The 16719-nt window shown below is 38.6% G+C and overlaps 1 protein-coding gene across 8 annotated transcripts in view; it reads left to right on the top strand.

The window, feature by feature from the left end:
- Positions 1-3707: 3707 nt before the first annotated feature.
- Positions 3708-16719, top strand: part of mymx (myomixer) — a 41538-nt gene continuing 28526 nt past the window's right edge. For 5 of the 8 annotated variants that reach the window (XM_028006736.1, XM_028006740.1, XM_028006738.1 and 2 more), the window contains exons 1-10: positions 3709-5082; positions 5675-5761; positions 7511-7651; positions 11426-11572; positions 12292-12483; positions 13693-13779; positions 13967-14085; positions 14172-14286; positions 15504-15581; positions 15660-15775. In XM_028006736.1, coding sequence (XP_027862537.1) covers positions 4582-5082; positions 5675-5761; positions 7511-7651; positions 11426-11572; positions 12292-12483; positions 13693-13779; positions 13967-14085; positions 14172-14286; positions 15504-15581; positions 15660-15775 — 1583 coding nt within the window. In that variant the 5' untranslated portion in view covers positions 3709-4581. Of the gene's footprint in view, positions 5083-5674; positions 5762-7510; positions 7652-11425; positions 11573-12291; positions 12484-13692; positions 13780-13966; positions 14086-14171; positions 14287-15503; positions 15582-15659; positions 15776-16719 lie in introns of all 8 variants that reach the window. The other 3 variants (XM_028006739.1, XM_028006742.1, XM_028006741.1) reach the window with 3 other exon arrangements.

Genomic DNA, 16719 nt, shown 5'->3' with positions numbered 1-16719 from the left:
CACCTTCTTGTCCTGCACGAAGTGGCCACCAAAGCCTGCCAGAGCCTTTTCACAGTTGCTACATCTTCCAGCATGGTGTACGTCAGCCAGTCCAGTCACTCTAGCCGCGTCATGGTGAAGGTCGTCCCTATCCAGCTGCACAGTGGAGGCAAGACGCTGGACACTTACGCCGTACTGGATGACGGCTCTGAAAGAACCATTCTCCTCCCTGCCGCTGCCAAGTACCTTGGCCTGCAGAGGGAGAATGAAGTTCTGTCGCTTCGCACTATCAGACAAGATGTAGTGAAGCTTAATGGAGCGTCGGTGTCATTCGAGGTATGCAATTCTAACAGCACTCGAAAGAAATACGCCATCAGTCATGCCTTTACCGCAGATGAGCTCAGTCTTGCAGAACAGTCCTGCCCTGCAGAGATACTCAAGAGGAGGTTTGATTATCTCCGTGGAGTTCCGGTGCGAGGCTTCAACTTAGTACAGCCTTTACTCCTCATCGGCTCCGATCACACACACACACACACATACACATATGTTTATCAATAAATCCCATAACATCACCTAAAGTCGCAGCTGTTCTCTGACCGGAGCACATAGTCAGTGAGGGGGCGACTAGCCATCAATGTACACGTCCGTCACACGTATCAATCCACTTTTTGTAAATGTTTTATGTTTTTCTTAGTTATAAAACCTAAAAGTTGAAATGAAATAGTGGTTCTTTAACCATAATCACAATTTTCTGTAATAGATATTTATTAAAAATGTTTAAGTTCTCTTTTCACAAAAGGTTATGTAATATTTGCAGCTGTAAACAAGTTTTATGTAGCTGGACTGAAGGCAAATATGACTGGTTTGGAAGGATATTGGGTATATTTGTGCATATCTCTGTCTGCTTGTCCAACTATGTATTTTTAAAAGATAAACAATTGTTTAAATAACTTTTTGTTGACTTAACCTGCTACTATTTTAGAATAAAAATAACTCTTAAATAATCTTAATTTATTCTATTTTAGTGAAATTATTAAAATTTAATTTCAAAGTAACAAAAAAATCTTAACCAAATGTCTTCCAACTAAATATCAGAGAAAAGTAGCATGTTTCACCATCCATCCATCCATCCATAGGGACCCTTGTCCCTAGTGGGGTTGGGAGGGGTGCTGGTGCCTATCTCCAGCTAACGTTTCGGGCGAGAGGTGGGGTACACCCTGGCATGTTTCACCATTTTTTTACAATAAACTAAGATTTATTAAAAGAAAATATGTAGGTTTTCTGTCAAGTTTAACACATCTTGAAAGTTGGCAACTATGAGAAACAGAGAAATTGCTTTATCTCCATGAGTTAGATGTGGGAAGATGCACAAACTTTCTACAACAAAAAGGTTTCAGAGTTTTTCTAACACCATCTGAAAGTTCATTCTTGTTGGTACATCTAGGATAAGTTTGTTCTGATGTATAAGGAAACTGTTGGAAGGAACTATTTACAATTTTATGATTAAAAAACAACAGTGGATTTAAATTTGCCAAATTAAACCAATTTCAAATTAAATCACTGCTCCCTTTTGTTTCTGAAGAACTTCTGTTACTTCATTGGGTACTCTGCATCCAATTCTTGATAAAATGCTTGCACTTAAGTTCTGGTTTCTTTTTCTGATATGTCCACCACTTATGATACTAATTTAACAAATGATGTTAAAATCAAACTCTCCCTGCACCGTTTTTCTGCTAATCCCAGATTGCATAAGTGACCAGATGATTGACCAGAAGAGGAAAACGTTGTTCCTCCAGCTAGCTCTGAGTCTGCTTTGTTCAGGAGGTAAAAATCAGTTAATGAGTCAGGTTCCAGACACAACTGAACAAATTTCTTTGAGAATCTTGATGTAGTAAGACTACACTATAAAAAAAGTGAATCGTGGATTAGGGAGACTGAGGTGACCTCATGGAGCCGCTCTGGGGTCGTGTTTTGGCGTCGGATGACAACCGACTGGTGAGGGCATGGACATGCAGATTCGTACTGTCATAATCTGGATGTGGAAACATTATTATGATGTCAGCATATTGTACATTTAGGCTGGCCAAAGCTTACCCTAAACTCATCTCCATGCTGCTGCAACTTTCACTGATGTTCTTTTAGATGTAAAACAACTTCTAAATGAAACTGAAGCAATTTGCAAAAAGTGAAACTTCTAATTCTGCAAAACAAAGTTGCCTTACACCATTAAAACACTTTGCGCTTCTGCGGTAGACACTTCATTCTTATTTTCCGTGCACAGCTAATGTTGCGTGGTCAAGGCAGGAAGAGTAATTTAACAGTGTGCACAATTTGCATTTCACCAAAATAGAGGTAGTCACACACTTCGTAACCACTGAACACATAAACTGCTTTCGTAAAGAGTCGCTTGCCTACCAACGCAAGAAAATGCCATTTTAAAGTTCGCCAAACCTCATGAACTCCACCCATTCTCTGTGAGTAACTTCCCAGCGTGTGCAAAGTGTTTCTCTGATTTCAAGCTGCAGCACATAAAACTCTTCTTTAGATGACTTCATCGTGAAACCAGAGCTCATTTAAAAGCGTTGTTAACCATGATGACTATGACTGTCGAACGGAGTCCTGCTGAGAAAGTGCTGTCTCACTGCTGGCTGGTTGTACTTCCTAAAAAAACACCACATGAACACAGAGGAGATCAGAAAAAAAAGGGAATGAATGTTTCAATGTTCTATGATTTCACTACATAACAGAGACTCAAAACATTCAAGCTCAAAGTATTCACATCCCTTGAGCTTTTGGTCGCATTACAACCATAAACCTTCATGTATTTTAATATGATTTGACATGAGACACCAAGACAAAGAAGAAAGAAAATGATTCATGGTTTGGAATCGACCTCCTTTACTCTGATGCCCCTTAAATGGAATCGATTACAAACACTTGCCTTGTTATTTGTAAATAACAAGCAAGAGGCGAGAGTTTTTCAGAAGCCAAAATCTCAAAACAAACACGTCAGAGATAAAGTTGTGGAGATTTGGGTTGTAAAACAATATCTCAGTCTTTGAGCACAGAGCACTGTTCATCCATCATCTGGAAATATAGAGGGAATGACGAGGAGAGCATTAATCAAAGACGCAGCCAAGTAACTCTGAAGGAGCAGCAGAGTCCAAGGCTTAGGAGAATCTATTTGTTACGTACGCTGTGTCATATTTAATATATACAGCATTTATGTGGTTACTTTATTATGCTATAAAATGCTACGATATGCCTGGAAAATACATAATACTTCCCCCTTAACACCTTGTATTGGTCTATGACCCAAAAGTCCCAATAAAATGCATTGAAGTTTGAGGTATTATAAATTTTTCAAGGAATTGCAAGTCAAGTGTTGTTGGAAAAAGGGAATACAATAACTGCTTGTACTGCTGAGAGAGTCTTCAAGGCAGGTGCCGAGGTCAAGTCAGAGGTCAGCGGTGTGAGGAGTGAAAGCTCCTTTTAAGGGAAGAGGCAGATTTCCCCCTCTGCTCCCTGCAAATATTTTCTCTGCTGTTTGCCCTCTTAACCCCTCTTCTCCCCCCCCCGATACTGTCAGGAGCAAACCACCTCTGTTATTTCAATCAGTCAGCCCAACATTTGCTCTCCGAAACCCCAGCGACCATAAAGGAGTGGCAGGTTTCATCATCTGCTCGGCTGCTCCACCAGAAAACACTCCACACTTGTGGTGCCAAAGCTGCTCTGCTCCATTCAGCTGTGACCTGTGAGACAACTGCTCCCTTCTGACGAGGGAAGGAGTGGAGTCTGGGGCTGAGTCCATCACTCCTGGACTGACTGAGCTGCCATGAGCCTCTGAAGCTCATCCTCCTCTTTGGTGTCTTTTCTTGACAACACAAGCAGCACAACACCTTGGGGCAAAGCTTGTTCATCAAAGGGGAGGTAAAGGAGAGGCAGCGTGGGAGTGTGTGCGGGTGATTCGGTTGAGGACATTACCTCATGGAGGATATGCGGAGACTGAAGAGGTCTAACAGAGGTAACAGCCCTTGACTCCATTGCTCTCTGCCGCTTATCAGAGCAGCTTTTCTGCTCGGGTTCAAAGGGAAGTTTTGACAGCCAGGCTTTACAGCTCCCTGATCTGTCACTCCTGACAGAAAGAGAGAGAGAGAGAAGGAGAGGCAGAGTGACGAAGTGGTGACTTCATTTTTTCTCCTAACAAGCCCTTCTCTCTCCCCCTCCTTTTCCGAGCTTCCCTTTTCTCTTTTTTTTCCCTCCCAATACTTCAGCGCAGCACGCTCAGGCAGCATGCCAGTGTTCATCTTGCTGCGCTCCCTGGTTATCAGGCTCCTCAGCAGCAGACTGGCAGGCTCTCTGGCTCAGTTCCTCAGGAGAAGCCTCTCGACAGGCGCTGCCCACCTTGGCACGGCGTTGAGGCACATCTGGGACCGCGTTCGATCCCAGGAGTCAAAGGAAGCCGTCCTGGGCTGTGTCCTGTGCATTCTCAACATGCACAAGAAGGTGGAGAACTGATCTCACTCTCTCTTCACTTTCTGAGCAAGAGACTGGACAGCTGTTTAGGGGGACATAAGTGAGTTTTATATTTTTTTTACCAGGATGTCTGAGAGTATTGTAAGGAAGGTGCAGCCCTTCACCATTGGAACCAGGCTCTCTGTTCCTTCTGTAACTAAATGCCAGGAGTTTCCACAGAGTTATCTGCCCAGTGAGGCTCTGGATAATTGCGTTTTACAGCGCAACCTGAACTCGCTCTACCTCAGCAGATCCCAGGTCTGTGCACATGGCTCCCGTCTTGTTTTACCGACCGTCGACCAGGCAGCCCCCGTCAAAATCCAGCCGGAGCACGTGGCGGCGGAGGACCACCTCAACCAGAACATCGCCTCTCCCTCTGCCGTCTCCAGATCCATCAAGAAGATCACCATCTCTGGAAGCAATGACCAATCAGACTCCAAGACAGCGCTGGGACCAGTCACATGCTCCACGTCTGGAAACAACAACAACAATAACAACATCAGCAGCAGCAGCAGCAGCACTCCAGATCAACATCTGCCAAGAATTGTGGAAGTTAGCTGCGAAAATAAACCCAACTCTCAATTTAAGGTACAAAAAAGATTATCACTTCTTTTTTTTTGATATTTTATATATTCCAAAAGTATAATTTTAGTTGTAAAAAAATACATTTAAATTCATTTAAGTTCAATTAATGAGTTAATTTAATTTAGGGTGAAAGCAAATATTACAATCAGAGAATGTATTTTGTAAAAGCATAATAGATATTTATGTAAAATATTTTTTTTTTCTGTACAACACAATAGTGAAAAATAACAATTTATTCAAATTGATAGGAAAATTTTCTAAAAATTGTGGGCTAAAATAAATCTTAATTAAATAATTGTTTGCTAAATTAACACAATAATAATAATATAACTATAATAAGAAGAATGTTGATGATAATAATAGTAAAAAATATCAAACTAATAGCAACAATAACAAAATTATTATTATTATTGCTATTATTAATTTCTAAGAAAAGTAACAAACTGACCAACTAACAATATAAGACTACAGACAGTTTTATAGTACATAGTTATATTTATACTCATATAAAACACTTATGTTACATGAGTGTAACACAGTTTGTGTTTTATAGTCTATTGAAACATTTTACTGTTTATTTAAATCTGACTTTTAGGTTTTACTCAGCAAAGAGGGAAGTGATATATTTCTGCCTGCGCAGGAACAAACTTGGGAAAAACTAAATGGCGAGAAATCAGACGAGGTAAGATCCTGACTTGATGGCTATTTTTAAGTGAACACATGTTAGAAAAGCATTAATTTCCGTTAACTGAGTGAAAAGTTGTAACAACAAATAAATTCTGGGCTCCCAAGTGATTATTTGTACCAAAGGAAAGTCACGTTTTCAACAAATGTTTCTAAGTAAAATAAATAAATAAAATACGACAAAGACACACCAAACAATAAAAAGACATTTAAAAAAAAAGATGGCCATGGACTTTTTGTGCTTTTGCTAACCTGAAACATGTTACTAAATTAAAACTCAAAAATATAAACATTTAATTTCTGACCAAGTTGTAGTTTAATAACCATTAACATTTAGAAATGAAATGTTTGAAAACAGAGAATTTGGCCCATCGAAGTGGCGTTAAAGTGCATGTTAGGTATGAAGAGCTCAGCAGATCTGGAAGAGGCAGGGCTTACTGGAAAACATGAAGTCAGGGGAGATGTTAACAAAAGAAAAACCTCACTGAGGTGTTAAAATAACATGCCTCCTAAGCTCTGGCTTCATTTCTCTCTAATCTGACACAACACTTTGTTTTCTCTCAACAAAACTGGCTTGTTTTTCCTCCACCCATATGTTGTAAATTGCTTGTAGCAAAAATATTTTTGGTATAGTCACCTTCAAAGGTGAATACTTTACATGAAACTGACCCGGATCTGCTGGATCCTGCTTCCTTCTCGTGCCCAGATGTTTCCTGAGGGGAGAGGAGGAACGCCTCTCCGTTACTGTAACTGTGCCAGCCGCGCTCATTTCACTTTGGATGGTGCTGACAGTAGGGCTTTGTTAGGTGGGAACCTGGGAACAACCCAACACATGTTGTGATATCTTCAGGACCAAATGGATCCTAAACAGAGTTTGATGTGAGCACAGAGGCGATTCTTAGCATTGGTCAGCTTAGTTTACTGTGAACTGTGGACGACTTAAGACTGTGCTATTGGGAGCACCCAAACCTCATTAACTGGACTGCAAATATGTAATAAAAAACAACTTGGTTGGCATGCCATTTCCATCTAGGCACTCTTAAAACCCTTGGAAAAAAGATTCCTGGGCAGGGATCATGTTTGGGAGCAAATGTCCAAATAAGGTCGCCAGAGTAACAGCGTTGGGAAAACTTTTTATGTGTTGCAAATTGTACAGTCATCAACTCTTTTAAGATCATAAATTTCTTTTAAAAAGGAAACTCATTGACTGATTTAAAATTTCTTTAAATCTGTTTTTTTTTAAACGGGAAAAAGTGAGAAGTTGCTGCTTCTTGATAAAGTTTGACAAGCTCAAAGGTGGCTCTAGGCTCTGATTTGTTCTATCAATTTGTACCTCTATTCAATAAATTTTTGCTTTCATTTCCTACCTGTAAACAAACCCTTTTGTATTAATAAACTTAAACCATGTCCTTAATTTTCCTTGTATTTAAGCATTTTTATCAATTAACAAACAACGTACGGTACACCACGTCCTACGAAGAAAGTCAGGAATAAAACAACCAAAACTGTAAGGAAATATGGAAGAAGAAAAATTCAATTAGCCATTTCTGAATGGTTGAATTGTCTCTGAGTTCACTGTTGGTTGCCCCCTGCTGGCCTGGGGGTCTAATGCATGCCTTTATTTCAGAAGGTATAATTATAGCAAATTTAAATTTACTGTTGTAATTAGCCACATTTATTATTACTAGAGTAACAGCGGTATTTACTTGCCTTGGTTTTACCTTCTGTGCGTTTTGTGGTCACACAGATTTCACCACCTGAGCTGCAGAAAAAAGAGCCTCAGAGGAGAGAAAGTCATCAGCAGGATGAAGAAGCGCTGGCAGCTGCTAAATCCCACAGTGAATGCTTCACTCAGCGAAACTCTCTCTTCAACAAAGAAGCACTGCAGGTAAAACAAGCAAAGCAAACACACAATATCAATGTTTATTGATATTAAAAGCTGTGTAAGGCGACTATATATGAATGAAACCCTTTTTAGTAGCTTATCGGGACTTTTAATCTCCTTTGAGGGAAAGAAAGCGCAGTAAATTCATCTCCAAGACATGAAGTAATGCTGCTGAGATGAAATCAGAAAGGAAGCTGCCTTCTGCGTGACCCTCTAGTGGGAACAAAATATGTACTGGTTCTTATTTTGTCTCAAGAACTGTGTGAGCTGTGTTCAGCAGGGGGAGGGAGGGGAAGCCGCCACAACCAATTATTTAGGGATGAGATCATTGTTTGGCTCGGTCTCTTCACGCCTATGGCTGAGAGAAACTCAGCCAAGCAGCGCAACTGGTTGTGTTATCTCATCGCAGCGTCCACTCCGGCGCGCACACGCAGACGTTTTCATGGAGTGGAACAACAGAGCGACATTTTCTCCAGCAGCCGTGTTTGTCATCAGATCTCTGTCGAACAAAGTGATGCGCAGTAAACTCCCGAACACAGAAATTTCATTTCGGATGTGTCCGCCTTAAAGAAACATGTGACATATGGCTGAGTTGAAAGTAGCTCCACATTGTTAACCTTAACAATCTCAGTAAAATAAAATAAAAAAATGTATAGCTCTCTAATAATGTACTATATTTCGATAATTGATGTTTTTGACTCCTATTGTTTTTGCAAATGTTTTAGTGCTCCACTGCTCTGAAAGTGGAAGTGAGATTTCCATTCAGAAACGTTTAAAGGCCCCTAAAGGTTCACGCTATGAGGGAAAAGCAGGTCGCCTAATGGAGAAACGTATCTTTTTCTGCAGCTGCTCTGCAAAACATCTCGCCTTTCACCATTGCTGTTTCATGATAGAAAAAAAAAGTGGAGAAAAAAACTTAATCTCCCACTTTATTTCAAGCCAAGTTGTGTTCCTTTTTGAGAGGTGAAAAATGTATATGGTGATAGATGTTTTTAAGGGGTGAAGATTTAACTTATTGAAAGGGGATTTTTCTGTCCACTGCAACAAGCTTGCCAAACAAAGATCTCCAGGTTTCAACATTTTATTTCCTAAAACCACCCCATGAAAATTAAGTACTTTCCAAAGAGTTATTAAAACATGGAGATATAGAGATTATCTCGGCAGGTGGAGCTCGGATCTGGGAATGACGTCACACCTGAGTTGAGGACTATAGGGATTTAGTGTTTGTGACTGCTCCCTACTGTTAACGATGCATTTCTCTCCAATCTATGCATTCAGAAATGTGAAAGCGCATGTTCACAAAGTGTGTTTTTGATTTAATGTAATACAACCCAACATAAAGAAAGATGAAACCATATAATCTTGCTAATTTCATGCTTTATATGAGTGGCAGTTTTGACCAAGAAATATGTTGCACAGCAATTAGCAAATCAACTTCAACTCGTTCATTTCAGGTGTGCTGTAATCGTCAGACATGAGCTCAATCTGCAGTAAAAAATTAATGCAGCAGAAAGAAACAATGATCCACATGAATCAGAACACTGAAATTGTTTTTATGGCCATAAAAACTATTGCTTTTATGGCCTCATCTGTCTTGCTTTGTCCTGACTGTATTTTCACCAAGTTTAAAATTTAAGACTTTATTATTATTATAAGATGTGAGAGAAAGGGTCTAAGAAAACAATAGTTACATTGGTTTTGAGAGAGAGTTTGATGAATAAAATCTGCAAATACTTCAGACTTCTGTTAAAAATGCACATAATTTCCTACATTAATAGTTCAAACACCAAATGTATACATGTATACATGGCAAGGTATTTCAGCTGCAAGCTGCATTTTCTGTAGAATATTCTTGATTTACTATCCATGACTAGTTTTTCTGCAAATAACTTCCACAAGAAAATTCGCTAACTTGGGGAATCCAGTAATACTAAACCGTGAATAGACTTGGGTTCATTAACCAACACAAATTTTGGCCCCATGTCGTTTTAATATTAATCTCCATTTGATATTTTTTAAGGATATCACTTCATATCAGTAAAAGCAACTATTGCCTGCCATTTCATCTCCATCGGCTGCAACAAAGTATTTGAGGAGGTTTGGAGATAAATAATGCTAAAAATACTTAAATCTAATGCAAAATAAGACCCCAGAAAAAATTATTTGAAGACATTTAATTTAAAGTAAAAATGTGTGTGAATCAACACACAGTTCCTACGAAATTTCCAGTGGCAGACTTCTCATTGTACCTGAAAGGTTTTGGGGAAAAAACAACCACAAACTACAAAAATACGAAATGGTGGATCGGGCCAAATGGCCTTTCATCAGTCTTAGAAATATTTAGACTTACGAATCAGCCATACATGGCTGTTGTGTTGTGTTCATATTAAGTGATGAAAGTTTTTGTGTAACACTATTATCTCCTTAACAGTTTCACAAATAATGCTATTGAGAACCTTCTTTTTGTATTTCAACATGTAAAACGGAGAGAAATAGATTTTTTACTAGCTTGTATTATGACTTGTAGTTAGCATAAGAACAATTATCAAATCCCATAGGTTTTCTAATTTCTATACAGACCCTTTTCTTTTGAACTGTTGTCATTACTTTTTTAGACATCTAGTGGTGCAATATTGTATTGTCATATCATTTTTTGATTGGTAGAAACCAGGAAACATGTCACAAATGGAGACCAAAACATGTGGAGTAGTGTAACTATTTTCCAAAGTTTCATTCTGATTAAAGGCTTTTTAGAAGGATTTATTTCAGTGGTGATTATTTAAAGCTGACATTTTTGTTTCCATTTCTTGTGACTAGAACAAACCCTAATTGCACATTTTGATAAACAGATCATTGTTGTGGTGAGTGGACAGGAAGAAACAAGCGAATCATAGACTTCCTGCATGAGGTCATTATAATGCCATGGGAGCCATTGTGAGCAGATATGGGCAAGCCTATTGTGTGAAGCTGCTTTCCCTCTGTTTAACCCAGTAATATTTCTGCAGCTTGAGGGTGGGAGTGCTTCAGAAAGTTAATGACCCCCTTCTCTGGGGAAGAGTAACATCACTCTTTAAGCATGACCCAAAAGTGGCCCAATCATGTGTTCAGCCTTGATGTATTTTATAGATTTAGAAGTCGGGTTAAAGTTCTCTCCTTTTTTTTTTACCCTAAACTTCTCTAGAAAATGTTTTGATGTGACGTTGTTATGACTTAGTTGTGGCTTTAGCCTTTATTTGACACTCTGCAGGATATGAGGTTCTTCTGATTTTATCGCTGTTATGGCTCATGTGGGATCATTCTGACAGGAGCAAGAATCTAGCCTGATTGGGTGGACTTTTTTGTGTGTTTCAGACTTATGTGGCTCATTGATTTCCATACCATGTTCTCTTTAAGAAAATAAACACGCTTCTTCAGATATTTCACATTTTGGCCACCTTGTTTGGCAGCCTTCTTACTTCATCCAAAGTGCTGACGGAAAAGGCAGCTTTTCAAGACAAAGCCTTATGCAACCGAGTCCGAGCTCCAGCCAAGACAAACCTCTGCTCCACATAACATGACATTGGAGAATATGAGGCTGTTTTTCATGTTCCCAAACCGTCATAACACTGTAGGGTAGAGTAAAAAACACACCACAGTCACTTAATAATGGGATATAATGATAAAAAGAAATGCTTCTCAAGTGTAAAGTGAAATTGAATCCCGGTGTAATGATAAATGAGCGACTACATGAGCTGTAATGAACATCTGAAACAGTTTGTGTCTTTTTTTGTGATGCAGGCAGAAGCGTGGATGAAAAGCAAACTCCAAGACCTGAAAGACGGATGTAATGTTCAGCATCGCCCCCTGCATGACTGGGAGGAAGCCTCACAGACGCTTCACAGAGACCTGAAAGACTTTGAAAACACCCTGATTCAGCTCAACCAGGTCACAAACCCGCTGCGCTCTCATGATTTAAGTATCAAATATGTAGATATATGTGGTGGTAATCTGATTAAATGTATTAAGATGGCATAAATTAATGATTACATTTTGTCACATTACATTCACAAACTTTATTGTACTTTATTAGGACTTTATCTCATAGACAGACACAAAATTGCGCAATTAATAAGAGGAAGGAAAGTTCTTTGGTATACATAAAAACTTAAAAAACAGCATGTGTTTGTATTCAGTTCTTTTTACTCTGGCAGGGCTAAATAAAAGCAGCTGCCATCAGAAGTCAGTCATAGCTGTATTTAATTTTCTATTTGTTTGCTTTATTTTCTCCCTCTCTTTTCCACTTCTTCCCCAAAACTATCTGTGACGCTAGGAGAAAAATAATTCAAATTAGAAAATAACTCTCATGATTAAAAGAAAAAGGTATATCCTAATACACATATTAAACATTTTCATTTTTGTTGCGACACCAATTGATTATGTTCTGTGTTTTTGAATGTATTCATTTTAATTACCTCCTGTTGGCTTGTTTTTTTATTTTGGTTGGTTGGTTGGTTTTTTTTAAAAATGACATTGCTAAATGAAAGCAGTTGAAACCATTAAAGGTGTACAGGAAGAACAACTGGTAGAGTTAACCGTGTCATTTACCTTCCAGTATTTGTCCAGCTGCCTCCAGCTCAAATAAACTGAGTCTTATTTCCCTAAAGCTGGGTGAACAGCTGATCTGCAAGTTGAACCCAACGTCCGACCTAGTGAAGAAGCAGCTCAGTCAGCTCAGGGAACAGTGGCAAACCCTGAAGCAGATGGCCGCAAATCAGACGCACGCTCTAGGTGGAGCCAGGAGCCTGCAGGAATTCAACAGGAAGGTGGACAAACTGGAAGCTTGGATTAAAGAGAAGGTAAGCAGCCATGTTTTCTAAAATTAAAATATTAATTTATTTATTCATTTGTTTACCTAGAAATTCACCCATTTCTTATCTTCTGAAATTGTTTGCAAGTTATCCAAAATAGAGTAAGAAAGCAGAATTATAACAAAAGCGCTTTGCTGTATATGGAGAGAAAATAGTCTTAAAATACTTGTGCATGTAATACTGGATTTGTAATCCATGTAAGCATCTTTGTGTGTAACTTTGGATTGTTGTATCTGTGAAACATGATTTGTAAACTGTAAAAGCAAAATCTGCATCAGACACGAGGGAGAGGAATGGATGATGAATCTGTGGGATTGTAATGAAAGAGGTTAATTGTGAAATCTATAAAACATTCATCCTCCACTTCATCATTCAACATTGTTTTTCAACTTCATTTTAAATGCAATATCCAGCTTAGTGGGGATGCGTTCAAATGTATCCTTTAGTTGATGCATTTGAACTATTCGTTTTCAAGAAGAAGTAATAATTTAACCTCAGTGATTTTGAGCCCACATGTTTTTTTAGATATCAACATTTCGCCAAATTTTCAAGTTGAAAATACAGATGAACCACAAAAAAAAATTTTTTTTAGGGGAAGGGGGTTTAAAACACGTCCCATCTTTGCCTACTCGACAATAAACAATTTAATAAAACTAAAAAATGGTCTGATTCTAAAAACTGTTTCTCACATTTAATCAAAAGAAGGTTCTGTTCTCCATTGTCTTGGGCAAGAAGGTATTGGTGTCTCTTTTTTTGAAAACACTTGCTATATTTAGTCAAATTTGGATGTGCTCAAGTCTGTTTCTGGGTAAAGATCTGGTATATCTTAGGTCCTATGAAGTTTAAAGAGAAATAACTAAGAAAATTTGAATGTGTCAGTAAAAATACCACCTTAAAATATTTTGAAAAAGTGTCCGTTTGCATGTACTGTTGTTTCAAACTTGAACAAAATCCCTCCAGTGGCCGCTAATGAACTCCACGCTGCACTTTGGAGCCCCTTCTCTGAAGCTAATGTAACATCCATGCCTGTGGGATGACCGAATGCGAAGCTCTGACCAGAACTCTGTTTTATATCTTCCTTGTTGCATAAGTAATGCAGGGTTTTTTGTTTTTTTTGCCACTGTGTGTCTGAAAATAAATGATTGTTGGGTTTCTTGCAAAAACCACTTCTATAAACAGTAACTTTCTGTGTGACAGAAGGAAGAGGAGCAGTCTCTGGTGAGTGTCCTGGGGGAAAATGTTGACAAAATGCAGCTCACCAGGAGAATTCTTGATCTCAAACAGGTCAGCCTTGTAAAAAAGGATTTAAAGCAATGCATAACTTACACTGACAAAAGCTTTGTACCAGTTAAACAATGCATGCCCAGATGGTAACAGCCTTATTTATCAGTGTCCCCTGTATGATTGTAAACAGACCTTCAGGACATTCAGGAAGGGAAACTAAAGTCTCTGTCTGCTCTTTTTGCAACAGGATGAGCAGCTCCACAGAAACCTGCATGAAGAGATCAACAACTTGGCCCTGAAGCTGGAGAAACTGGGGAAGGCAGATGGCAAAAACATCACCATCAGGAAGAAACACATCAATAAAATGTATGCCGTGTGCTTTACGTGAAACGTAAATGCTTCATGTAATATCTTCAGGCTGAAACCACAACGCGTAATTGTTCTTCATGCAGGTGGCTGAAGGTCCAGTCCTACCTGAAAAACTACCATGAGAACCTTCAAGTCGCTCTGGAGATGTCGTCATTTTACCAGCAGGCTGATAATACTCTGGATGCTATAAACAACATGGTAAAGTGACAGAAAACCCAATACTAAATCATAATTATTTTCTGAGAGCTTCTTATTAACTGCACTCTCTGTTTTAGCAGATGTTACAAAAATTTGTATTGAGGCAGAATCAAAACCGAGATAAAAACAAATGTTTGTTTCAAGAATTTTTACTTGATTGAGGAGAAGCACTAGAGCAGTTTATCAAACTTCTAACAAAGGGAATTATCTTGCTTATATACAGTACACATCTGCGCGCTTTGCACAGATGTAATGGGGATATTTTAGATTAGAGAACTAATGTCTCAGCGAGATCTAGAGAAACTCATCCATGCGTTTATCTGTTGTCGCATCGATTACTGCTACAGTATCTTCAGAGGTCTGCCTAAAGAAATCAATCAAACAGTTGCAGCTGGCGTTCTGATTAAAACCAGGAAGATAGAGCACATAACACCAGTTCTAAAGTCCCTCCACTGGCTCCCTGTAGCTCAGAGAATAGACTTTAAAATACTGTTAATTTATAAATCACTGAACAGCTTAGCACCACAATACATTAAAGATCTGCTGTTGTCATAGCAACCTTCCAGACCCCTAAGGTCTATTGGTTCTGTTCTGCTCTGCATCCCCAGAACCAGAACCAAACATAGAGAAGCAGCATTCAGCTTCTATGCACCACAAATCTGGAACAAACGTCCAGAAAACTGCAAAACAGCTGAAACACTGGCTTCCTTTATATCTAGACTAAAAACCCAGCAGTTTAAAGTTGCTTTTGAAACATAATCATGAATCATTAATCAATAATCTGATGTGTAATGACGGTAAAATGTAATGTTGTTGACTGTGTTTTATGACTTTGTATTTTTGTGTTTTTATAATGTAAAGCAGTTTGAAATGCCTTGTTGCTGAAAGGCGCTACACAAATAAAATTTGATTGATTGATTTTTCCAACCCGGCAAAACCACCTAGAAACTTTGAGTCTCCATCTCCAACAAGAAATGAACTTATGAATTTAGTCTTTCTACATGCTATAATCCTGCAATGTGTATGTTTCACATCATGTTATTCTGAAATCATACAAAGTTCTGGAAATATGAGGTCAATAAAGAATATAAGACAAAGCAGAAATAATGCCATCAATAAATGGAGCAAGTTTAAAAGCTAAATTCAAGATAAGTTAAAAAAAAAATCATAATCCAACGAGTAAATATATGATGATAACTAACATATTTTCCCAACAGCGGAGAAGCATGTCTGCATCCAAAGACCTGGACACCTTTGGCGACAGAGAAATCCGTGACATTGCCGGTCAAATCATGGTAAGAACAGAGTTTTTCCCATCCTGCATGCTGCTCCAGAAGCCGTCTCCGCCTAACCTGCAGGCCTATGTTCGGTAGATGCTGGATGTGAGCGTGTCTCAGCTGCCCAAACTGCACCCCGGCCTGGCTGCCGGCATCACAAAGAAGCAGGCCGAGGTGAAAGACTGCTGGGCGCTCCTCCAGACGGATCTAAGGTACGTTACCGGTGAGGATGAGGTGTGTTCCACACGTTGGGGTGAAAAACTGCAAATTTCTGTAATGATTTGGAAGATGGATCTACGTGACAGACAAATTACGTCAACTCTACTACACTGATTTGCTTTGTTCTCACCATTAAAACAATGACATCATCTCAGTCAGTCAATTTGCTGAATCTGAGATGAAAAAAACATTAACAAGAATATTTTGTAACTTTATGGAGTCATTATTTGTTTGTTTAATAGCACACAGTTTGTATCCAGACTGTTACATCACTGGGAGTTTTACCCTATCAGAAAAAAAATCTCCAACACGTAATAATGACTCTTTGTTTTGTTTTTCAGCGATGTCAGCTGGATTTTGTTACAGTTGTGCTGCATGTACAATAAGCTGATATTCTTTAGAAGTAGTAGCAGTTTGTCTTAGCGTTAGATAAATGAATCTGTTGTTTATAACAGAAGAAAACATTACAAGAAGTGTTATTTTATTCTGGAACAAAAAACGTGACATTGACAAAATGGACACTGATTGAAATTGCTTATGGAGGGAAAGGACATGCAAGTGAAGAAAAGGAATGAGAAGGAAAAGAAAAGAAGCAATATGAAAAGAAATAAAATGTAACTAAACAAGTGAAAAACAGAAGCAACTAGCTGAGCCTTAATTACAAATGTGCACAAAACTTTGACGTTATTCCCCTAAAATAAAAAATCCCCACAATTTCGCAATTGTAATGTTTCCATTAAATAAGAAACGCAATTCACATCACACGTGAATAAATTTGTTCATGCAATAAGCCTTTAAAAACATGAGCCTCCAACTACTTCCTGTCTTCTTCTTTGTGGTTTGTGCCAGTGGCAACATCAAGTTGTCGATCATGTGACTCGTGTGATGTGAAAAAATGTTTTGCAAAATAAACCAGTGTTGATACTTCCAAAAAAAT

The sequence above is a fragment of the Xiphophorus couchianus genome, chromosome 22 (assembly GCF_001444195.1).
Source record: "Xiphophorus couchianus chromosome 22, X_couchianus-1.0, whole genome shotgun sequence".
In the NCBI taxonomy this organism is placed as follows: Eukaryota; Metazoa; Chordata; class Actinopteri; order Cyprinodontiformes; family Poeciliidae; genus Xiphophorus; species Xiphophorus couchianus.
The sequence above is the reverse complement of the archived record's forward strand: the minus strand, read 5'-3'. Positions and strand labels throughout refer to the sequence as shown.